Genomic DNA, 25,015 nt, shown 5'->3' on the forward strand with positions numbered 1-25,015 from the left:
TTTGTACTGTGATTTTTTTTTCTGGTTTTGAAACAAAATGAGATTCAGTTTAGGTGGTTATCATTTTTTACACCATTTTAAAGAAATGCATGTTTAATGGTTAACACAGTTGCAAATCTCTCTTGTAGGACTGAGATTTGCAGAGTGTTTCTTAGAGGGCTCCTTTTAATCCTCCCACATTCAAATGATATTTAATGGGTATTTAAATGATGTTGAGTAGATATTTAAGAAGAACCAAAAGATTTTTCTGCTTGATGATGAGCACTGAATGATGTTGTGTGTGAGAGAAAGAAAACTGGTCCTTTTTTGTGTGAGGTCAGTAGAGTTGGGCAGATGTTGGAGTTTCTGCAGAATTGGAGTTTTAGGGTGACAATGGTGTTATTTCAATATAAACCCTGTGATTGGGGGTCTGTAAGAGAAAACCAAGGGCTGGAGGAAATGAATTTAGTTGTTCAGTGGCTGGCACTGTCCAGTGGTGCTGTCAGGGTTTTGTTTCATGAAGAGAAATTCTTCAGCTGAATAAAGACCATTAATTGTCATCAAAAATGATGATACATTCCAGCAGAGCAGGGGTTTGAACACCTGGGTCCACCCTGCTCTGCCTGGATAGTCAAGTTACTTTTGTAGTTTTTTATTTTGTAGGGGTTTGGGGATATTTTGAGGGTTTTTCTTCCATTAAAACATGTGTGCTCTAACCAAGTAGGTCCCTACTTAAAAGCTAGAAAAGCATACATAAATTTGAGAGTTTTAGTACAAAAGGCTTTATTTAAAACACCTGATGCTTTAGAATTTGTAATTCTGTTATGAAATAGGCTTCATATTTCAAATGCAGATTACATGTTTTTTTGACACAACCAGAGAGGCAGAATATTTAAAGTGCTCTTTATGAAAGTAGCAACATCTGAGGGAGGGTAATTCTCATCTTTTTATGCCCCTGCATATTTGTGAAGCTTTTAAGGAGGTACTGGTCTTTCATGTTAGGTGCATATTAAAGGAGTAAAGTTTGGGGTTCTTTGGCAAGAGTAAAAAAGGAATAGATAGACAGGGTAGTTATCATTCCCATCATAAAACAATAATAGAAGCAAAAAAATAATAAATTATTCAATCAAGGAGATGTAAACACAGTTTTGTATAAAATGTATTAAACCACATGCAAGCCTGGAATGTGGTCCTATTCAAAACTGGCGGTGAAACACCCTTAGAACATTTAAAATGCTAAAAGTTTGGGGATTTTTTTAATACAAAAGTTCCAACTGAGCTGAAGATTTTCAGTGGAAGTGCATTCCTTCTTCCAGGCTCTGTCTCTGTGCTTCCCACTGGAGGCACGGACGTGCTTCATGTGCCCACAAACCTTTACCCAGCAAACTGCTGCAGACTTTTCTCCTCTTTTCCCTCCCTGAGGAGCACAGAGCTCCAGTCTGTGCTCCTTTCCTTATCACCAGTGCCAACAAGAAAGCAACATAACACCTCAAGTGGAAGTGGGGGAAGCAAATTGGGAGTAGCTTGTGACAAAGTCTGAGGCTGAGTTTTATTTGTTAGAAAAAACCAAAGTTGCTCACACTGAATGTGCTTTTCTCTGGCATCTGGTTGATGTTGCTCCTGTTAGGATTAAATTCTGTACAAGCTGCAGTTTTATCAGTGGATTTCAAAACCTCTGCAGCTTGCAGTGACCTACTCCTTTCCTGCTGCTGCTGCAGAGTGTTTCTCTTGCTGAAGGGAATCATGCATATATAAATCCTTCAAGTGTGTGCAAGCCTCTTCAAAGTCTGCAGGAGCTGGCACCCACTGGAAAACTGGTGGCTGAGGCTTCTTGACAATTCATTTGGGTTTTTTTTTTTTTTAAGGTGAAGCATCAGAACTTTTGTGTAGCTGTTCTGTGGCTTTTAGAGCTGCACAGTATCTTCTTTATCCGAGGGGCTTCATGCAGGGAGCAGATGGGAACCTCCCTCTGTCTTTTTCCACAGCAGAAAGGGGAAATTGCTCAGTGTTAGATAAGAAAAATATATGGAGGAATTGAGGAATTATTCAGATCACATCAGCACAGGGGTCAGCAAGAGGTCTGTTGCTGGTCAGGATGAGAGGATTCCATGTAGTCTCTCCTGTGCCCTCAGACCCAGCACTTGCAGGTGTCAGATCAAACCATCTTTATTTCTTTTCTCCTGAGAAAGGGTGTTTCCCTCCACAGAAATTCTTGTGGTCATTTTGCTCTCCTGGCAGGGAGGTTGTCTGGCAGGGGAATTAGAATCTGGTTTACCCAGGGAGTGGGATCAAAGTGCTGCTGGCAGGTTAATACTGCAGGATCCTCTTTTCCCACCATTTTTTCACAGAGCACCTGTTTAGACTCCCCAGTTTGTGATCTGCTTCTAAAGTCACTTTCCCTCAGCTACTTCTCTGCTTTCTTGGCACAACTTTGCCCCCCTGAATGAGTCTAAAGTCTGTTTCCAGTGCCACAGATACTCCAGGGACATTTTGGTGGTGGTTCCTGAGATCAGCCTGTGGTGGGAGCAGGTGGAACCATCTGTACAGATCTCACAGAGCTGAGTGAAGATGTTCTCCAGCCTTAGCTTGCTGATACCAGTTCCAGCCTGGCCAGTATCCATGCAAGATCCTGGCTGTTAATCAGTCATGCTAAAACTGTCTTTGGCAGCTCTGTCTCAGCCATTTCCAGGCTGCAGGTGATGGAATGAGCTCCAGGCATGTTTACATGACTTTTTTAGAATGGACACAGTGTATGAGCTGTACCTAAGTGTGGTGTCCACTTGAACCAGTAAGCATTGGCAGCAGCCTGTTCTCAGCTACCCCTGCTGTCTAGCCAAGATTAGCTTATGAACTCCTGAACTGTCTTACAAGGCCACTTTGCTGTTTTCCAAGGCAATTTTACTTGACCAGCAGTTTTTCACAGTAAGTCTTGAGAATTAAGTTGTGTTCGACAGGCTGGAAAAACGGATTCAGGGACTTGGGCAGAGTGTGCCTGCTCTTCCTTTTGGAATTAAAATGCAATTTTACATGATTAGGTTGATTGAATTGGCATATTTAGAATCCTTTAGCTGTACAACTTCAGTCTTGCTGCAGCTGCTGATTCAAATATGACCACTAGGTATTACTTTTACCACTGTCTTTATTTTTAATTTAGTCACCAGTTGCTACCCTCGAGTAGAATGTGTGCAGTACACAGCTGATTTTCTTGATGGTCATTTATCCACAAAGACTGGATGGAAGAGTTTATCCAAAGAGATTGTTTTCCTGATCAGCACACTCAGTGGTAGTGGGGGTTATTCAAGCAGTGAAGCATGCTAGATTTTATGAAGCTTAAAAATGGGAGAGAAAAGGGAAGTGCAGCATCTGAAATTACAACTGTGAGCTTCTGACTCGTGTAAGAGCACACACAGAGTGGATATGTGTAGTCAGTAATGATTATTAACTTTTCTCTCAGAAATTGGTACTCTTCCCTTTTATGCCCCTGAAATTTTCCCTCTAACCATTTTATTTTTAATGCTGATTATTCCCTTGTCATTCTTTCTAGCCAATTAGCAACGCTGATTTCATCGTTCCTGTTGAAATTGATGGAACCATACATCAGGTAAGGGCTGTTTTTTCCTTCAGCATTGTGTCCTGAGTCCCAGAATGTTCTCTTCTTCCATTTGCTGCTTTATATCCAGTAATTTCTCTTGCAAAGCATGGAAGCTGTGTATTCTGGAATGCACACAGGCATCCCTGTGTGCTCAGGTGGAGTCTCTCTCTCAGGACTTATACTCAACTCTGTCAATTTTAAACCATTTTCAAACAGGAAATTATGTAAGGATGGGGTTCTAAACATTGCTGGGCCCACAAAAAGCTGCTTGAACACTGCATTTTTCATTCCCTCCAACACAAATAGAACATAGGTTGGCTTTAATATATGTTGGTAGCTCATATGCTAAAGGTCATTTATATTTTATAAAAGTATAAAGGAAGAATAGACATTTATTCTGTTTTTGTGGAAATCTGTGTTCAATTTCTGTCCCCTTTTATTCCTGTAAGTAATTCAAGTTCCTCTGATAAGAGTTATTATATACTTCAGCATATTTGAAAGGTCTGGACAAAATCATGAGGAGACTGATTTCTGTGTCTTGTTCTTGAAGAACTTCACTTAAGGCTCTAAGAAATGGTTTTGAGTAAATGCAAAATGCCTATAATTTGAAAATCAGTCCCCTCCATGTATCTTGGATTGGTGTCTTTAATCAGTGATCATTTCTGAAGGGTTGAATAAAATAAATTACAGTGCTGTTACTTTCCCTCTTCAGGCAGACATTGAAGTTCTTGCTGGAGATGAATTAAACAGGTTAATGTGAAGCTGAGCCTTTCTAATACATGAACTCTGTAAATTGTTTGAAACATATTCTGTTGGGTGTTACAGTTAGCAAACCTTCCCTCCGTGTGATTGAACAGAAATTTAAAGTACTTTAAATTCTGAAATGTTGTTTATATATTTTCTTTATGGATTATTTCTACTTGGACAAAGAAGTTTGTATATTTTAAGAGGTTTTATATTTTATTTGTATATTATATCTTGTGCTAATTTGTGGATCATAAAGATAGTTCATAATTTTGTCTGATTTCTGTGATGGAAGCTCTCCATGTATTTGTCACTCTTAAAATGATTACTGAATATCAGTCAGTGGACTGAAACGTGCTTTAAAGTAATACTTGTTTTGACAGTTCTTACACTGTGCCTGTTTTATGTAGAAAAAAACAATATCTGTGGTACTTCCACCTGTAATGTTCACCAGAGCTGATGCTTACAACATTTAAGTGATGTTTTGGAGATCTGTGATTTTTAATCCTGATTTGATGTGGGCTTGAGCTGTGTTTGGTACTGTGGAACAGACAAATTCTCTCTCCTAAAACTTTACAGAATGCTTTTGAAAGTGAATTTTTGAGTGGCTTAGAGTTGTGATCACTTCACTTGTCAGGCTGACATATTTACATTTGAAAACAAATTCCAATAAAAGGCTTGGGCTTTATAGTCAGACATTTCTAAAGCCTGTTGCTTTTCCATTCCCTGCTGCAAACTCTTGAGATGCTTCACCAAAAATGATGCAGTTTGGCACTTGGAGATGACTCCATGTGGAGAAAAGAGAAAATAGCAACAAAAAAGCCCTGAGAACAAAAAAAAAACCCCACAGCTGAGTCCAAAGGGAGTGGATTTGTGCATCTCCTTCCCCTCTGACAGAGGTGGTCAGGTGAATTTGGTCTCAGTGCTTTGCTGGAAAGTCCCTGCATGGTTTTCAAGGAAATTGCTTCACTCTTTGAATTTCAAGTTCTTAACCTCTAAAATAAGTAAATACCTCAAGCATATTGGGATGGTAAAAATGAAGGTAATGGTAAGGAATTTGTGATTCTTGAAATAAAGGTTATTTGTGTGGCACACAGGATAGGCAAAGCCTCTTGTGATATTGCTGACATTCAGGAATCTTTTCTTTTTTGTTTTGCACTGTGATAAAGGGCAAAAATGGGTATTCTGGCTGAGTGTGATGTGCATTAACACAGCCTGTAGAGCTCTGACAACCTGTTCCCACTTCAAACCTGTAATTCTGTAGTCACTTAAAGCATAAATGAACTGATCTGAGCAATTTCTGTCATTTAGCAGGGTTTGTCATCTGTGTAATGCGTGTCCATTTTCTTGAGCAGTTTATAAACTCCAACATTAATCACTGACATTGAGAAATATTTCCACCTGTGCAAAATATCCCAGGAGATGGAAAATATTGTGGAACCACCTTGTCCATAGTGCATATCCCTGTTTTACCAGTGAGCCTGGTACCTTATCGGGCAGGAGGTTGACAGATTTTTATTGTCCTTGACCTCTGCCTTAGGCAGAACCCCAGTGGAAAGGAAGTTTCCTTGTGAGAAACACCATTTCAGAGGTGCCCGTTTGTACTGAAACTTGGAATTGTATGAGATTGTTCAGATCTCATATACCAAAAAATACAAGTTGTGGGAAATGGAATTGCTGTACTCCTCAAAGAGTTTTGAGATTGACTTATCTACCAAGTTTTTTCATTGTAAATGCTGGTTGGGTTGCTTTTTGGTTTGTTTTTGGTTTTTTTTGCAGCTCAGCAGAGGTCTTAAAAATAATGTCTTTAGTTTAGGGAATTTGCTTTCCCTTATATAATTTATTATCCAAAGGTCAGAAACACTCTTGGGGTTTTTTTATAGGGAGGACAATTCATCATCTTAAAGGGTTCTTGGGTAAACGAGCTTCCCTAGATTAAAAACCAGCTTTTCTTAACATCCCTTCTCCCTTTCCCATCTTTCTTTCTCCAGCCTAAATTACCTCATCTTTTGAAAGGATTTGTCATTTTATTTTAAGAAGGAAATAAATCAAGTGTGAAGGAACCTCCCTTTCTCCCTGCTGTGGGTCTCTGGATTCCTGCAGAGCTGCCATCCTGGGCAGCTGAAGTTCCAGGGGAGAATCCCACATTTTCACAGAATGACCAGGTTGGAAGAGACCTTCAAGACCATTGAGTCCAACCCAGCCCCAACAGCTCAACTCAACCCTGGCACCCAGTGCCACATCCAGGCTTTGTTAAACACACCCAGGGATGGGGACTGCACCACCTCCCCAGGCAGCCATTCCAGAACTTTATCACTCTTGCTGTGAAAAACTTTTTCCTGATATCCAGCCTGTATTTCCCTGGGTGCAGCTGGAGGCTGTGTGCTCTGGTTGTGTCAGTGCTGCTGCAGACAGAGCCCAGCCCCAGCTGAGCACAGGCCCCTTTCAGGAGCTGTGCAGAGTGATGAGGGCAGCCCTGAGTCTCCTTTTCTCCAGGCTGAGCACCCCCAGCTCCCTCAGGGGTTCCTCTCAGGGTTTGTGTTCCCAGCCCCTCTCCAGCCTCGCTGTCCCCTCTGGATGTGCTCAGTGTCCCAAGGTCCTTCCCAAGCTGAGGGGCCAGAGCTGGGCACAGCACTGGAGGTGTGACCCCAGCAGAGCTGAGCACAGGGGCAGAGTGACCTCCCTGCTCCTGCTGCCACACCATTCCTGCCCCAGGAGCCATTGGCCTCCTTGGCCACCAGGGCACTCTGCTGTGTGGTGGGAGTGATGGCCCAGGTACAGAAGGGGGTTCTGGTACAAGCTGACCCTTGTGGCCACTCCTGTCCTTCCACTCTGCTTCTCTGGGTGAAAGGAGCTCAGAGCTGGTCCTGCCCTCCCAAATGACAAGTGGGAAATCCAGTGGAATGTGTAGGAGCTGTGAGGAGGCTCGCTGGGGGTGGAAGTGGTGGCTGGAGGAAGATGTTCCACCTGTTGGGTACCTTGATTTAACTCTGCAGGAGCAGATCCTCTCCTTTGGACCCACTGACCAAGAGCAGAGTGACCACAGCCCCCAGACCAGAAACTGCATCAAATACAGCTTTAATCCCCAAAGGATGAATGTTTTTAGGGAATGCTTGTGCTTCATCTTTCATCCAAATTGAATTCCAGTGGCTTCGTGCCTTTCTTTTGGTGTTCAAGGGTAAAGAGTTTGATTTGGCATTACTTTGAATTTTATTTTTAAATACAATTTGTTTATTGAGTAAAGCTAATTTTTAAGTCTTTGTTTGGGGTGAGGGGGGAGTTAACTCAATTAATTGCTTATTTTTAATTGTTGAAAGCTGAAGGAACATTTGGCATGTATATTTTGAATATAATACACAAAATTTTTTTCTTTCTATGTTGATGGGGGGAAAGGCTGTTTGAATAATAAATTTCCTTCCTGTAAAGCACAGAATTCATGGAGTTTCTTGCAGAAGGCTGTGGCCTGGTTCAAGTAATCCAGGATAGGCTGTATCCATTCTAACTGGCCTATTCTTGGTTACTTGCACTGGGACACAGCCACAGCTGTGTGACCCAGGACCACGAGGGACACGTGGGATTTTCTGCTCACTGCTCAGAAGAGACATGAAACAGGAGATTACAGGAGTTGGAGTTGTCATGGGCAGACTTTTTGGTCATTACTTGCAGATTTCCTCATTGTAAGGCTGCTTTTGAAAGGCAATTCTCTGTGTCCTGTTAAATTGGTTGAAAATGAGCTGGGTTTGTCTTTGGGTTTCACAAACACTGAGTCTCAGTAGGCTGAAGCTGCTTTGAGGTATAGAAAATTGATGTGGAAGTATGAAATGCTTGAAAACAATTAAAGATAATTGCTTGTGTTCTGCCATTAGCAGCTGTAAGAATCCTGTGGAAACATGCCTACTGCTTGATTTGTACTTAAAATGTTGAGTAGGGTTCATTTTAAATAATTTATAAAATACTATATTCTTCTAAATTCTTGCTGTGATAAGGAAAAAAGTAGTGAACATACAAAGAAAGGATTTTTTTTTAATGCCCTGAAGACAGTATATAAATTTCTGAAAAATGCCAGGAGCCAGTTAGTCTAGAGATTTCAACTGAAGACATCAGGCAGTGGAGGAAAAAGCCAAGCCACAAATAACCATGCAGCATTGAGATTCAAGTCCAGCCACTAACAAAGTAAAGGGGGAAAAAATTCCAAATGAGAAGGAAGAGGAGAAAAGAGCTGCACTGTCAGCTGAAGAAAGCTTTCTATGTGGAGTAAACCAAAGAGATTTTGTAGCCCAGGATACCAGTACGTTTTGGAGTTGCTTCCAGGCTCTAAGTAGGACTTCTCAAAGAAAACTTCAACTCTGGAGAATAACTATCCAGAGTATTAAAATATGTTGTTCTGCCAAAAAAAAAAAAATAAAAAAAAGAGTAAAGGAATTTGGGCTTTTTACAGAGGGAAATAATTAAGGGAAAAATTTGGTGAGACTTCATCTTAAGAGTTGACATTTATTATTAATTAGCCATTTAACATGAGAAGCAAATCTGTTGGCCAGATCCCAGCAGGGAAAGATTTAAGGCAAAGCAGCAGGAGAAACTCAAGTAGAGGAGGCTGTGAGTGCTGTGTGGTGGATCAGGAGCCCTGAACTGCAGAAGGGAGACCATCCAGCTAAAATTGCTGTGTATTCACAGCTAATCCTGAATTAGGGGCAGAATTAGGAGCTCTGAAAACAGCCAGAGGAGTGTTTACTGCCAAGGCTGGCCAGTGCAGCCCAGGCTGTGGCTCAGGGCTTGATTTACTGAGTGCTCCTGATGGAGGAGGTGGCTTGTGTTGCAAGCAGCAAAGTTCAGATCCTTGGCAGGGAGTTTGTAATTACATTCCAAGTGGAAATACTTCACTGACAGGGGCAGAGACAGGGATGAAGAGCAAAGAGGAGACTTCTTCTGCTGAGGCTGGAAGCACTGGGCTTTAAAAGGGAAATTAATATTAAATTCCAGCACTAACTCTCCAAGAATGATGTTAAGACTCTGGGGTGCCCCTTTTGTGCCCTCAGAAATAAATGTAGGAATAAAATTAAGGCTAAAGAATCAAGAACTGAATAATTAACTTGGATCCTGATGTCTTTCCTCTCACATCTGGGAAGTTGGAAGCTCTCAGGAAACTCTCAGAGGGACTGCAGCTGTCTTTCTGTCTTTTAAAAAAATTAAAAGGTAGAATCTGGAGAGGAAATACTACAGCACTACTTTGTGTAGAAAGAATTAAATGAAAAATTAATTGTGTTGTTATAGGAGAGGAAATTACTTGGTTTATGCCTGGTGAAATACAGGAAACATTGCTGTAATTATCTGGGAAGAGAGTGGTGGTGAAGTACATCTGTTAGCTGTCTTTAATCCATAAAATGTCACCATTATTTGATGTGTTAGGTGCTGCTGTGGTTGTTTAAAAGAAAATCTGGGTTATAAATTGTTGTCTGTATCAAAGTTTGAATGTAATGTTTATGGGGTCAGAAATAGTTTAGATAAATTTCATAGAAATAACTTAAAAGAGATAAAGACTTCATGGTATGATCCGTATGCTGCATAAAAGGGAAAATTAACATTTCTGCTTTAGTCATTAAGGTACAGCTCCAACAAATGTGTTTTTAAAAAAGCTTTACTTTCAAATTTAGGTCTTCAATTTCAATTACACAGTTTCTTTTTTTTCTTCTTTTGCTGAAGGCTTTAATTGTTACACTTGAGTTCAAGCTGCTGTTTCCATATTTTTCTCCTTCAGGCTTTTTCTCTGAGTACCTTGATTTTTTTTTTTTTTACCTCTTATTAATAGGAATCTAGTAAAATACATTCAATTAATCTACTTTTACATATCAAAGAATGAAATTCCTGAAATAGCATCAGTCTTGCAATTCTTCCTGAACTCAGCTCTATGCCAGACTTCTCCACTTGAAATTTCCAGTATTAGGGATTATTTGCCAAACAAAAGAAGATAAAATGCAGCCAATATTTTCTCTCAAACTTTTAATCTAACTGCAAACAAGACAGATAAATATTTTTCAAGCAGACTCCCCTCTTCAGCTTCCCAGTATATTGTGAGCCGTTTCCAAGCTTTCTGAGCAGCACTTCCCTTGTTTTGGTATTTTCTGTGAGCACAAAATCATCTTGTGTGCTCTGCAAGGAGAAGCAGGGAGGTTTTAATAATCTGCTAATCAGGTTGTTGACAGCAGGCAGCCAAGGCAGTGCTAAAAGGCAGCAGAGCACTGCTGAAGGCAGGATGCTGAAGAGGAGAGAAATCCTGGGAATTTGCCATCTTTTGGCATCTTTAGAAGATGCTGTAGACTCTGTCAGATTTCAAACCCAGCATTTTTAGATGTTCTCTGTGATGATTTTTGGTGAAAAAAGTTCCCTGTAGAGCTGGAGGGCTTGATCACTCTCCATAGTGAGCTGTGGTACTTAGCACCTGGAATTTCAGAAATGAGACAATCAGCCACAGAAGGAAAGCAGGTCCCTATTGAGCAATGCCTGCTGTCAGAGAGGCTTCATCAGATTTATTCCTTCTGTGGGGCTCCTCAGCTTCCCAGCACCAGAGTGGGTTTGGTGGAGAGATCTGAATCCTCACTTCCTGAGGAGCCCTCCTGTCTCCCTTTGCCTTTAATGAGATTTTTTGAGGAGCACACTCCTGGTGATGCTCAGTGTTTGCAGTTCCATAACCAGCAGGGGCTTGGCAGCCCGTGTGTGCCAATCTCTCATTATTGGATCTCTACTTTTATCTTGCATACTTTCCTTTTTCCCCAGCATTTCATTTGAACTGCTTCCCTGTTAACTTTTGTTTCAAGTGCTGGCATTGCAGGAGTGGTTTTGTTTTTTGGTTGTTTTTTTTTTTTCCTTTCCTTGAGCACCATCTGACCTAAATGCTGTTATCATTCCAGGTTTATGTATTGAAACGACCACATGTGGATGAGTTTCTTCAGAGGATGGGAGAGCTCTTTGAATGTGTACTCTTCACAGCCAGTCTAGCCAAGGTTTGTTCCTCCTTTCATCTCTTTAACCCTTGTGGTGCTGGTCAGTGGACTTTTGGTTGGGTTTTCTATGGATAATTATTTCCACAGTTGGTACTATCTTAATTTTTCCCCTTCTTTTCTGCTTCTTTGTCTGACAGTGTGTACTTTGTCTGCTAGTGTGTGGGTAAGTGTTTCCATGGTAACACCATCACATATGGGCTTGTCTCATAATGTAGCCTCCATGCATTGCTCATGATGCCAATATGAAAGGCTCACAAGTTACCATGGTTATAGTGAGAAATTAGAACAAATAGCGTGCCAGTGAAGCAGCACATGAAAGCTGGGCATGAAATAAAACACCGAATTAAATCCTGTCTGCACCATCAGCCAGTGACTCAGAAACTCACTGGAAATTGGAAAACCAAGCTTCTTGCTCTCTTGAGGTGCAATTTCAACCTGGAGTTAGAAAATGAGGCCTTTTTGCAAAGCTTGAAACGTCCCCAGGAATATTTTGTGCCCTCTGGTTCTGCAGTAGCAGTAGTGGCTCGTAGGTAGTTTTTGTGGTAGATGTTACAGTAGTAGAGTGATCTGGAATTCTTCACTTCCTTCAGTGTACTGTATTTGTGGTGTCTTGTTTGTAAAATGATGCTGTTTTTTTCTAAATAGTGCTCTAGCATGGCAAGCTTTTGCTCCAGCCTAGTGCAGAGATGGTGGCAGGGGACAGGACCCTGATCTTCTATAAAGCCTTTTTCCCTGCATTCTCTTTAACACATACTGTTCAGTCATGTTGAAAAAATCCTAAATACTGCCCCAATTTCATACTGAAATTATGTGCCTTATTTCATAATCAAAAGATGATTGATTTCAACATCAGGATTTTTTCTTGGTTTAAAAGGCAGGAAAGTGGTAACTCCTGTTGTGCAATAATAAGATGTAACTATCATTTTCAACTATGTGATTATTCATGTTCAAGTTTATTTGGCTACTTCTTCTTAGTTTATATAAATGGTTGGATTCTAAGCTGTGCCTCACTTAAAATACCATCTTATGTATAAAATGAGAATTTCCCTGGTATTGTACATGAGTATTTGTATTAATAACATCTTTGGCTGATCTTTTTTGGCCTAATTATGCAATTTGGTAATCTTAAGAGTCTTGCTGACCCCGTTGCGCCAAGGGCATCATTTGGCAGAGCCACATCAGGCTCAGATTTGTTCCCTGCAGTTTATCTTCAGAGGCACATGGAAACAAATCAGCTGGGGAAAAGCTTCCTATTGATTTTCTAGTAGCATTGGCTGGTTTTATGGTGATGGTAGGTGAGATCTCTGGATCCATCAACCTCTAGAAAACTCTCAGGTTAACTCTAAGTTGGCCCTGAGAATAAAACCTAATTAATAAATCACAGAAAACATTTAGAGTGCAAGTTAGTGTTCTCTAGAAAGATAATTGTCCTACTTTTGCTTTATCTCTTTATTAATCACTTCAGGTTTGCAGGCAATTGAGTTAATTAACAAGGAGCAGGGAAGAAAATGGAGAAAAAGGGCATTTTATCTCAAATTATTTCGTGTCCTTTCTTTGTCTGGCTCTGTGAATCAGCCTTATGTGCTTGTTGCTAACTTGATGTTTCTGACTTGTATTTTTAAGTATGCAGACCCAGTAGCTGACTTACTGGATCGCTGGGGTGTGTTCAGGGCAAGGCTCTTTAGAGAATCCTGTGTTTTCCACCGAGGGAATTATGTGAAGGACCTGAGTCGACTGGGCCGTGAGCTGAGTAAAGTTATTATAGTAGATAATTCTCCTGCATCTTACATCTTCCATCCTGAAAATGCAGTAAGTATTCAGAGTACTCGAGCCTAACTTCATCTCTCTGTCCTTGCTCAGGTTTTGTGATTCAGAAAATAGACTTTTCAGAGCACTGGCTTGTGTCAGATTCTGTGTTTTCTTAGGCTGCAATGGGTTCTGGGGTTCACTGCCAAGTGCTGAAGGACGTGGGCAAAGTGATCTTGACAGAGTGTCACAGCCATGAGTGCTCGTGTGCTCTGAGCTTTGGCTGCTGGCTTGAGGTCCAGCAGTTCTCAGAACCTGAAAAGCCAACCTAGCTCTAAGAAACAAAGCTGCCTGCAGCACAGATTTCGTTCTTTGGAGCAGTGACTGCAGAAAGAATGGTTTGCTGTATTGTATTTTCAGGCATCCCTGATGAAGGCAGGAATGATGAATCTGACTCCATGTTCTCAGAAGGCTAATTTATTACTTTATAATACTGTATCATATTAAAGAATACTATACTATATATACTGAAGAATACAGAAAGGATATTTACAGAATGCTAAAAAGATAATAATGAAAACTCGTGACTCTCTCCAGAGTCTTCACACATCTTGGCCCTGATTGACCAAAGAGTGAAAACAACTCACACCAGAATCCAATGAAACAATCACCTGTGGGTAAACAATCTCCAAACACATTCCACATGAGCAAAACACAGGAGAAGCAAATTAGATAAGAATTGTTTTCCTTTTTCTCTGAGGCTCCTCAGCTTCCCAGGAGAAGAATCCTGGGCAAAGGGATTTTTTCAGAAAATGTGAATGCCACATGCTTGAACTTCTTTTTAGGGACTCTCATCGTTTTTCATTGTGTGAATAATATTTTATTAGGCAAGGTAATTAATGATTTACTGGTTGCTACTGAGCTCTGCATTTGTGGGTAAGGGAAAGAAAAGAAAAAAAACAAGATCCTGTTGTGTTGTTATGCTCCTCTTCAATTATTTTTGTCATACCTCCATAATTAGAACTGTTAGTCAACAAGTTAATCAAGGTTTAGGAATAAGGATGAAGGGCAGGCAGCAGTTCTGTAGGGCAGAACAATGAGGAGCAGTGTGCATTTTCTGTGTCTTTGTGCTGGCTCCAGGAGCTCTGATGGAGAGGTCTGGGGTGCTCCATCCATGGCTGCAGCCAGCACAGCTGCTCACATCTGCTTTGGCTGCCAGGGGAGAAGCTGGAACTCTTAGATCTGCTGACTTTTAGACAACCAGGCTGTGCACTGTTTGCTTTGATGTTTTTAGGCTGCTTTCTTTGTGAACTGTTCAAAATCAGTGTAGGAAAGCTTTTATTAAGAACACAGCTTTGCACAGTCCTGTCTCTCCAGAATAGGTTTTTTTTTTTCTTTCTTTCTTTTAGTAACATGAGCTATTTATCTTCCAGCAGTCAGCTTTCAAGTTCAGATCCTAATATTGTGATGCCCTAAGTGATGGGGTGAAAACATTTTCCTGGTTGGTGCCACACATGGTTTAAAGCTGCCATTTATAATAACCAGGACCTGTAGCTTTAATTTATGTTCATGGTTAAAATTAAAAACCTGATCCAAGATCATCATTTGGTATCTCGGAAATCAGTGCCAAGGAAATAATGAGCTGTAGAAATTTGGGAGGTGAAATTAAGGGCCTTGTCAGAGTGGTTTAATCATGGGTAGAAAAGTGCTGCTGGCTAATACTGGAGTCTCTGCAGAAACCAGAGCTTGTAATAAGATCCAAGATAGTCTTGGAAAGACCTCAGTGTGCTGCAGGTACACAGAACACCTTCCCCAAATCCAGCCTGCATATTTAAGAAGGTTTATTATCTGTGTTGTTCTCTAAACCCACTCACTAGATGTAACATTTTTACTGAACAATGTTCTGCCCTTGCAGTTAAACATTTCCTCCAAACCCCATGCTGGAAGGGGATGTTGCTGCCTGCCTGTGCCTGGTGACTCACTCTCATCATTCTTAGAGGGAAAAAAAAAAAATCCTGTAAATAAAGTGTCAGTGCAGCTTCAAAACCTTCCAGTCTGTTCTGGATACCAAGGAGGCAGAGCAAGGAGAGCTGCCCAGTGTGGGCTCACGTGGGTCACCTGGACGTGCAGGTGAAGCTCAGCTGTCCTGGCTGGGCTTGGGGTTGACCCTGCTGCTCCACCTGCATGGTAATGAGTAGCTAATTGCCATGATTACTCTAGCATGATGATGATGGTTACAGAACACCTACACAGACAAAACTCACGTGTCTTTTACATCATGAAACCCTCTCAGTGTTTGTTGGTTGCTTTGTTTCAGGTGCCTGTGCAGTCCTGGTTTGATGACATGACAGACACAGAGCTGCTAGATCTTATTCCTTTCTTTGAAGGACTAAGCAAAGAGGAAGAAGTTTACAGTATGCTTCATAAACTCTGCAACAGGTAGCCCTTAACTCTGGCTGACTCCTGCTCCTAGATTGCAGTTGCTAGAGGCTGTCTCCATCTCTTTCAGCTCTTTCAAATGTAAGCTTGGGGAGGTCACCCCAGTCAGAAGTGCTACTCTTGATCTTCCTGTTACATTGGACACGAAGGACAATCATGAGTGATGCTATTAAGCCTTCAGAAGCCTGACTCCTAAGGTCATGTGTTCAGACTACTTTTTTAAAGGAAAAAAAAAAAAAGCTATTTTGAATGGGACTCTTTTAATTAATTTCATAAATGGACATCTTTTACTGGATCAGCTTTTCTTAAAACATGCCAAAAAAAAAGAAGCTTGTATTTCAGCAGTTGAATTTCTCTCCCTTTCTTCCCCTCCCACTATGCAGACAATTTTACCCCCCTGCTTAGAGCAGTTGACCTGACTCTGAATTTTTTCTTACAGAATGAAGTGCCTTTTTGAATGTTATTTTAAGATAAAAATTCATTTTTGTATAAGACGTATTTCCAGACATCTTTTAGTCTTGTATTGTCTAAATGCTTTAAAAGGAAAAAGGAAAAAAAAAATTTATAGAGCACTGTAATATATAACAAAGGAAAAAGTTGAAACCAAGATGCTGGGTTCCTGTCTCCACGATGACACTGAGTTGTGTTACACTTTGTCATGCTCAGAAGGTTCAGGCGGTCGTGGGAGGGGTGAACTGGGGTCATTAGCATGGTTGTTTCACTGATGAGGGTTTTGGGCACAGTTTTAAAACATATCTGCAGTTGTTTGAGTATTTAGGGAGTGATGGAGTTGAGGAAACGAGGTGGCTGATAGACCTAAAGCACCTTTAATTCCAGACAGATGAAGTTCTGCTGTCTCTGCTTACGCACAACTGCCATGCCTCCTCTTTTTTGGAAAACCATTCTCCTGGGAGAACAGCAAGGAGATCTATTTATTAGCTTAAGATTCTTTTCTCAAAACAACCCATCTGGGGAAGCTGGATCTACATTGAGCTGTTTGGAGTACTTTTTTCTTTTCATTGCTGCTACTGTATACTCACCAAATGGAGTTGACCATCGGCTGTTATACTGTTTTTGCCACTGTGCCTGTGCTATGAGACATTTTCTGTAAGCTGCAAACTTGGGCAATAAATAAAATGCAGGCTTCATAACCCACCCCCATGGATTAATCCATTGGTATCTCATATACCAGTTAAAGGTGACCTGTAAAGGATATTTTTTTTCAATTAAGATGAAGCCCTCTCCTTTCTTTGATACATGAAAATGCAGGAAGTTTGCTGCCCACACCTTTGATTTGTATTTCTTTTTCCCCAAGGTGTAAGGTGCAGATTATGAGCTGTATCAAGTCTTGCTGGAAGGGCAGAAGTTACTAGCCTAGACTAAAATTGGTCCTCTGGCTTTGGAGTTGGGTTACACTCATCTCTGAATCTGAGAGCCTGCTTAACATCTTCTGCAGTGCCATAGGTATTTCAGTGAATGATTTTTAAATATTTTATGCCTTTGAAGAACAAGGCACACCATTTTTTCCCCTCCCCCTTTCCAGTGTCACCTTGCAGTTATTGTCCACAGCAGAAATCTGCAAACATAAAAAGTGCAGCTGCCTTTGGCTGTCATCAGAGAAGACTAAATGGATTATTTGGTGCTTCTAATTAGCCTCGTGCTAAATTCTGAATTGTAGACCCCCTTTGCCTTTTCTCTTTTCCTCAAAAAGTCCCGATGGCTTGGGAAAAAAACAAATTCCTTTGCAATGGACCTGGGACTTGTGATCCTTGTCTCAAAAACATTGGTGAAGCAGCTTAACAAATCCACCTGAGAGGGGCAGGCCAGTCTGCACAGGCAGCGAGTGGGTGCTGGTGGGTGCAGTGTCACACTGAGCCCCCCTTGCAGTGCAGCTGTGCTCCAGCTGTGCTCCAGCTGTGGCTGGGCCCAGGGGTGCTGAGACAGTCCCATCACACCCGTGAGTCTGCAGGGCATCACCCTTTTCTTTCTTAACCAGCTGGCATCACCTTAGTACTGTATAAATCTGTGCCACAACAAAAAGACAAAGTGTCGAGCTTAAAAATGAAAAATATTTAAAAAAAAGCCTACTTTGTTTAAAACATAACAACAACAAAAAAACAAGAAGGACGTATGGATTCTGGTTAGTCCATTAACGTTTATTTTCAGTTTAAGATGGTTTAATTTTGTATTTGACTCCAGAGTAATGAAACTGTAAGCTGCCAAAAAAAAAAAGTTGTTCTCTGAGCAGTATTTTCAACTGTGCCTGTGGCTCCTGGGCCCCAGTGCAGTTTGCAGGGAAGTATTCAGGTTGTAGTTAGTCGTGCAGGTATGAGAGGAATGGCTGAAGAAATTCAAAGACTTTTTCTCGTTAGCATTAGACCAAACAATCAGACAATGAGTAAGCAGCCCACGAGACAGGGCCGTGTGACAGTTGTGACCTGTTGGACGTGAGACAAACCATGTCACCCGTTTGCATCTCTGGAAACAGTGATTTCATGAACCAGTTGCCTTAAGTCTGTGAATGAATGTTGATTATATTATTAAAGTGTCTTGTATTGTTTTCAAATCCACATAGAATGGGCAACTGAACTTCTGCACCAGCCTCTGGAGGAACGGTTCTGATGATGTTCTGTACAACCATACTTGTACTGTAGAATTTTGGCTCTTAAAACCCCCCCAAATTTTGAAAAACCCAACTTACTGTAACTTAGTACAGCATTAAAATGACACTTGGTGACAATACAAAGACAAAAAACGTAGCACAGCTTTGATCTCTGTTAGTATATTAAGAGTATTTTCTATAAGTTCTGATCAGTTCTATTTTTTTTAACCCACCCAACTCATATGGGAATAAAACTCAGAGTGCTCTGCAATCAGGTTTGGACTCCCCTGAGTATTCAGATTTGGCCAACAACTGTCACAGTTGTTTATTTTGACACTGTCATCATACTTGAAATTTCAAGTGTTGAGTTTGCGTGGATATACATACGCTATATATTTAGAGTTTCTAGATTCTACAAAAGCAATAGAGTTCTGTCCATAAAGTCAGAGAACGAGTGGAATGTTTGTAAAATTTGCAATACGGGTATTTGATTGTATTTTCAATACAAGATTTTAAAAAAAATTCAAATAGGAAAAAAAAAACAAACCTTGTTTCCTAAATCTCTTGCATATTTTGAAGTTCAGTTACTGCATGCAGGTTACCAGGGCTGTTCTAAACCCTGGGTTTCAGTTCTATTTCTGGATATTATAGAAACTTTAAAAGGTCTTTCCCAGTTGGTCATTCTAAAGACATGCTGCCTGGCCTGAAGTTCTGTTGTCCTTTTTATGTTGGGTTAAAAAAACGGTTTTTTGCCTGTATGGGTATTTTTAAATTAAGCTGTAAGGCAGAATGCCTTAGACCCTTGAAACCCAATGGAAGTATTAACAAAGAAATTGCCATTTGTAACCTTAGGGCTGTGCGCAGAATCCGTGCTCACACCACGAGGCGTGGCAGGCTGGGCATGGGGAGGTGGTGGCAAATGTACAATATTGCTCTGTTCATTTTAGGTAGCTTTGGAAGAATAATTTGTCTCTTTGTTTCGCCCTTTTGATCTTTATTAAAACAGCAAGAGTTATACGTGGAAGAAACTCAACACCTGGAGACGTTTTTGGTTGTCAGTGTACGCAATCACTTTTCTTACAGCATGATTTTGATTAGACTGGTTGGGGACAATAAAGTATCTAAATGACACTGGTGTGTGCTGATGTTGCAGCTTTTGAAATTTCAATGTTAAAAAAAAAAGAAAAAAAAACCAAGAAAAAGAATCTGTAGCTCTGTGACTTCCGAAGGCGTAACCCTCTGTTGGACAGATTGTTTTTAACCTAATAAACCACAGTTCCGCACAGCCCTATTTGTAAAACAAAAACAAGTTTGTGCCTCTGATTCCAAGGTGCTGTGATGTTTTTTGCCTTTGTGGGGCGAGGAGGGGCAGGTGAGACTGGCGTGGGGCAATTGCTTCAAAATCTCTGGGCTAACTATGCAAAACCAGCTGTCAGTTTTCTGTTTCACGTGATGTTGTAAAATCCCAGCTGACTCTCTCTTATTTCTTGTTAAAGATCTATTGGGAGCTCCTCAACAGAGGAGTAAGCAATGGAAATGTTTCTTTCTTTCTTTCTTTCTTTTTTTCCTTTTTTTTTTCCTTATGATGGAGCTGTTTACACTTTGATGCAATGAACAATCCAGCAATACTTGAGAAACACTACAGATACCATATGAGTGTTTGCAGGAGAGAGAAGTGTTGTCAATCAGGTATTGAATGGTTTCTTTACTGTCACAAATAAAAAAATTTTAACAATATAGTTACTTGTGCATGTAATACTTCTCTGGGAAAAAAAAAAAAGCATTTCTGCACTTCTCTTTCAGTAACAGGCACTGATTCAGCAGGGACTTCACTGCTGCTAATGCACATCCATGTCAGAGGGTAAAATCACCCATCCCTGTCCCACCCTCCTCCCCCTCTCCTCTCAGTCACGTGCAGGACTCCTCAGTGGCTGCCCTGGCACCTGCTTGTGCAAACAGAGCTGATGAACTACTGATGAACTCTGCTAAATAAATTGGTGGCGACTCTTGCAGATGTTCCAGCTATTTAGATCTCTTGGATGAGATCATACAATAATTTGTTCAAGTCTCAAAGCTGTGTGACTTCTTTTGAAGGGCTTACTTCAGCTACTTGAATAGCTGTTCTTAACATCACTGCCATATCCACATGAATATCTGAATAAAACACTTTATTTTGTCGGGAAAATCTATTTTGGGGCTTTTTATCTGACACAGTAAGACTTAGGCAGAGCCTTCCTTTCTAGGAAAAGGCACATATTATTGATGCTTTATGAGCAGAAAACCTCAGGCCTGTTGGAATTAGCAGCTGGGTCAAGATAGCACATTAGTTGCAATTAAAAATATTTCTTAATTAGTCCTATAATGGGTTGGAATTACCTGGCCTGCCTTTACTTTGTACTGGTTGGTCAGGTTTTTGATTTTTTAGGTTTGGTTTGGTTTGGTTTTGTTTTTGATTTTACCAATCTCTTTAGCTGCTACTTAGGATAAAGATGCCTTTCTCTCTCTTTTTTTTTTTTTCACTTGGTAAAACAAGTGTTTCAAAATTCATAAAACAGCTCATTTATAGTGGTGAGAAAGATCCTGTTGTTCTGTGCTGACAGAAGCCAAGTGTCTGCAGAACTGAATACACAATAGTCTGTACACCTATAGGCTTTCCAATGGGTTTTTTCCCCCTTTTTGTTCTCTTGACTCAGAAGGAAAGCCAACTGCTCTGCAATTCCCTGCAGGATGGGGTAGGGCTGCTCCAGGTGGGATGCAGCCTCCAGCAGTTTTCCTGGCAAGCAACATTTGCCATCCAGCCTTCCCACCAGCCCAGCCACGCTGGCAGGAGCCCAGGAACGTTCTGGGCTCCTCTGGTTCTGCTGGAGAAGGAGTGATCAGTGGGTAACCCACTGGTTTGGACAGGTTGGAAAGTTGAAGTGTTGGGAAGGAGCTGTGCTGGGAGCCTGGGAGAGCTGCAGTTTTATTGGGAAGGAGCTGTGCTGGGAGCCTTGGGGTTGTTCTGTGCTGACAGAAACCAAGTGTCTTCAGAACTGAATACACAATAGTCTGTACACCTATAGGCTTTCCAATGGGTTTTTTCCCCCTTTTTGTTCTCTTGACTCAGAAGGAAAGCCAACTGCTCTGCAATTCCCTGCAGGATGGGGTAGGGCTGCTCCAGGTGGGATGCAGCCTCCAGCAGTTTTCCTGGCAAGCAACATTTGCCATCCAGCCTTCCCACCAGCCCAGCCACGCTGGCAGGAGCCCAGGAACGTTCTGGGCTCCTCTGGTTCTGCTGGAGAAGGAGTGATCAGTGGGTAACCCACTGGTTTGGACAGGTTGGAAAGCTGAAGTGTTGGGAAGGAGCTGTGCTGGCAGCCTTGGGAAGCTGCAGGAGTTGTGTTGGGAAGGAGCTCTGCTGGGAGCAGGGTGTCCGTGGTTGAAGCCGTGTTCAGGGCATTTCTGAGGCACAGGACACTTGGGGATCAGTGGCTCCACAGGGCAGGGTTCCCTCTGCAGTGCACCCCAGTGTCAAAAGGTGAGGTTTGGCCATGGCTAAAATGGGATCACAGAGATTTTGGAGGTGGTGGCTGTGGCTGTGTCCCCCCGTGGTGCCTCCCGCTGCTCTCCCCAAACCAGCGTCTCTCAGTTTTGCACCCATATTTTGATTTCATGACATGGACACAGCTGGCGGGGGTGCAGAGGCAGGAAAAGCTGGACACGGGAACATCTGGCACCCATCAGCCTCCTCACCTCGGGCTGCACCCAGCAAGGACAAGGCTGCTGCTGCTCAGAGGGAACAGAGGAGTCACCGCTCAGCCAGACACGTGTCACCCCCTCGAGAACCTCTGTCCCTCCAGATAATGAGGGGTGATCCTTTTGTCCCTGCAAATGTGATGTCACCGCCTCTGAATTCCCAGCCTTGCAATAAATGTTGCACTCAGAAGCTCGGGGGGGTTGTTGGGGAGTTGCTGGCTTGACAATGGGTTGTTGTCTTTGATTTTAATGAGCTTTTGTGATGAAAACCAAATTTCTTTACAGTGTAACCTTGTAAATTTTTTTTCATGCTTTGATTCAGTTTGAGAATAAACTGTGTTATTGAAAACCAAATTTCTTTACAGTGTAACCTTGTAAATTTTTTTCATGCTTTGATTCAGTTTGACAATAAACTGTTATTTTTTTCATTCTCTTCATGTCTGATAAAGCAAATAGTTTAGGTCTGTTCCCAGAAATCCCCCTTTCTCTGTCCCCATGCCATTCTCTGTGGGGAAAGCATTGGGAGGGGGAAGCAAACACTTCAGAGAATCAGGCCAGAAAGTTCTTATTCCATTCTTCTCAACTCCTGGGAGCTGCTGGGCTTTACTAAAGATGAAAGCCTTGACTGCTGAGCACCAAGGCCTTCTTCCTCTGCCAGCAGATTTGGCAGAAAGGTTCAGCTCCTGTTCCTTTTGGTTAACCTGCTGAGGTTTGGATAAATCCACCTGGCTGCTTTCCAAAGCACTGAAGCCTGTAAGATGGAGCTGAGAAAGGGAGCAAGATCCTGGATTGTGGGAGAGGGTAAGGGGGCAGGAGGAGACCTGATGGTGGCTGGTTTTCTGTACAAACCCCTCCCAGTCCCTGCATGCAGCACCCCTTGTATGATGACATTCCCAGCATCCCTGAAGCAGTTTGTTTTTCACCTGCCTGTCCTGGGTTTTTAGGGATAAACGGGGCTGAGAGTGGATCAGGATCATTGCCTTTCTCCCAGGCTGTGGTGTCCCCTCTCAGTGGCTGCTGTGAGTGCTGATGTTGGGCAGCTGACCTGGCACAGGTCTTGGGTCACCCAGCCTGCAGCAAACCTTCATTCCTGAGGGAAGGAAGCTGGGGGAGCTGCTTCTGCTGGAGCTGGATGGGGTCAAGGTGCCCACAGAAGCAGTTTCACCTGGCACAGGTCTCCAGTTAGGTCTGCATGGAAGGATCAGGCTGAAGGAGTTGCAAGTTAAGCATTTGCTGCAAGACAAGCCCACAGAAAGGTGAAAGTCTGGCATTTTCATGTGTGTTTTAAATAGGAAGATTATTTTATAAATGCTGTTAGGTTTCTTTCTAGTCTCTCCTGGTTAATACCTGCTGTACCTTCAGAGACTGAGAACCAGAGATCTGTGTAAAATTTATCTGTGGGGATTTTAGTGCATCTTTTTCCTTCACAAGCACATGCAACTAGAAGAAGTGGGGAAGATTTTTGTCAAGAGCCATTTAATGACAGAATTACAGAATCATTTTGGTTGGGAAAGACTCACAGCTGAGAGGAACCAGGTGCTGTGTAGGAGTAGGGCTGGGGCTGAGCACGTACAGGTCCTGCCCTTGGCTCTGCATCACAGGGCTGGAGCTCTGTGACTCTTCATTTTCCTTCTGGTTTTTCCTCTCAGTAGTGAGTGGAGCCTTGGCCTCACTGGAATCCTGTGTACCAGATCTTAGTCACCCTGAGCAGGTTCAGATGAGTAACCAGCCACTGGTCTGAGCCCTGACCTGCTGGATAGAGCTTGGAATAACAGCCAGGGGGATCAGGCAAGTGCTCGGGGTGATGGTGCTTGGAAAACAAGCGGATTGTTGCATCCCAAAGAGGAGCATGAGGGAGGAAGGTTTGTGGCTTGGGATTGTGGTGCTCCAAGGTCTGGCAGTGGCAGCGTTTGGCTTTGATGTGTCAGTGATGGAAGTCTTGGAAAAAAGCAGGGTTTGAAAGGCTCTGGCCGTGCAGGGCTCGGTCACACCACGAGATGGTGCAGCCGTGCAGCGCTGCCCTTTAAAGGAGCCCTAGAGGAAATTTAAATGACATTTTTATCTCATGGAGCATCACCACAGCTTTGGATGTCTGAGTGCCCTGCCAGGATTGTGCTCCACAGGTCCATGGATAATGCCTTCCTTCAGGTAAAAAAATCTCTTTTGGTGCTTCACAATTTCTTCATTGCCCAATCATTCCTGAGTTCCTTTGGCAAAGGAACCAGTGGCTCCACACCTGAATACAGGGTAAGTATTCCTGATCATTCTAGTCACGGATTATTTTTTCTTCCATGAAAATGCAGAAATATGTGATCAGTGCAAGAAAATAAAAGAGGCAAATCAGCGTTTCTCAAATAGTTGAGCTCTAAATTATGGCCTTACACCTCCCCTAGTGTGCTAAACCATTTTTCCTCCAAAAGCTTTGCTGCTCACCTTTTTTTTTTTACAGTCAACATCATTTTGAGTTTTGGCTGAAGTACACAAGGAGAACTGTGGACAAATGTTGACTCTACAGGAGGGGGAGTCAAAAAAAAGAAGAAACAGAAGTGGTGCCAAGCTGGCAGGTGTGTGACAAGGACATTCCCCGTGCCAGTTCCGCTCCCTGCCCGTGTCCAGCGTGTGGGGGCGAGGGGACAGGGCAGCCAGGGGCACGGGGACAGGGGCCAGCCTATTCCAAAAGGGTTGGACCTTTCCAGGGAATGGAAATGGAATCTTTGTTAGTGACTGCAGCACCTGCTTTTGGGGTTTTTTTTGGAGAAGGGTGGGTTTTCCAAGCCATTGGCCACCCCTTTCAGCCCATCTCCTTGGCTTTCTGCTCTCCTGGTAAGGCTCCTTCCCACCTGGAAGCAGCTGCCCTGTGAGGAAAGACAGGAGGAGCTGGGTCCCTGCTGCCTGGGGATGGGAAGGCTCAGGGGGTCCCTCATCCCAGCAGCCCAGGGCTGGAAGGAGCCATAAAAAGGATGGAGGCTCTCTCCTCCCCTCTCTCTTCCCACAGAGCCATGGAGAAGACAACAAGGAATGGCTACAAGTTGCCCAGGAAAGGTTTTGTCTTGCCACAAGAAATCTTCACAGTGTGAATCATGGAAACAACTTCCCCAGGGATGTGGGGGAGTCCCCAAGGCTGGAGGATTTCCAGGTGGGACTGACCAATGATGGAAAGCCTCACCTAGGCTCCCTTTC

At 42.4% G+C, this 25,015-nt stretch overlaps 1 protein-coding gene across 5 annotated transcripts in view; it reads left to right on the forward strand.

Annotated features, from left to right (window-relative positions):
- Positions 1–19,835, forward strand: part of CTDSPL (CTD small phosphatase like) — an 80,964-nt gene extending 61,129 nt beyond the window's left edge. For 4 of the 5 annotated variants that reach the window (XM_039726501.1, XM_039726499.1, XM_039726503.1 and 1 more), the window contains 4 exons: positions 3,524–3,580; positions 11,221–11,313; positions 12,937–13,122; positions 15,377–19,835. In XM_039726501.1, the coding sequence (XP_039582435.1) occupies positions 3,524–3,580; positions 11,221–11,313; positions 12,937–13,122; positions 15,377–15,502 (462 nt within the window). In that variant the 3' untranslated portion in view covers positions 15,503–19,835. Of the gene's footprint in view, positions 1–3,523; positions 3,581–11,220; positions 11,314–11,450; positions 12,912–12,936; positions 13,123–15,376 lie in introns of those variants that run through there. The other variant, XM_039726504.1, reaches the window with a different exon arrangement.
- The last annotated feature ends 5,180 nt before the right edge of the window (positions 19,836–25,015 follow it).

The sequence above is a fragment of the Passer montanus genome, unplaced genomic scaffold (genome assembly GCF_014805655.1).
Source record: "Passer montanus isolate IOZ18808 unplaced genomic scaffold, ASM1480565v1 scaffold59, whole genome shotgun sequence".
Taxonomy (NCBI): domain Eukaryota; kingdom Metazoa; phylum Chordata; class Aves; order Passeriformes; family Passeridae; genus Passer; species Passer montanus.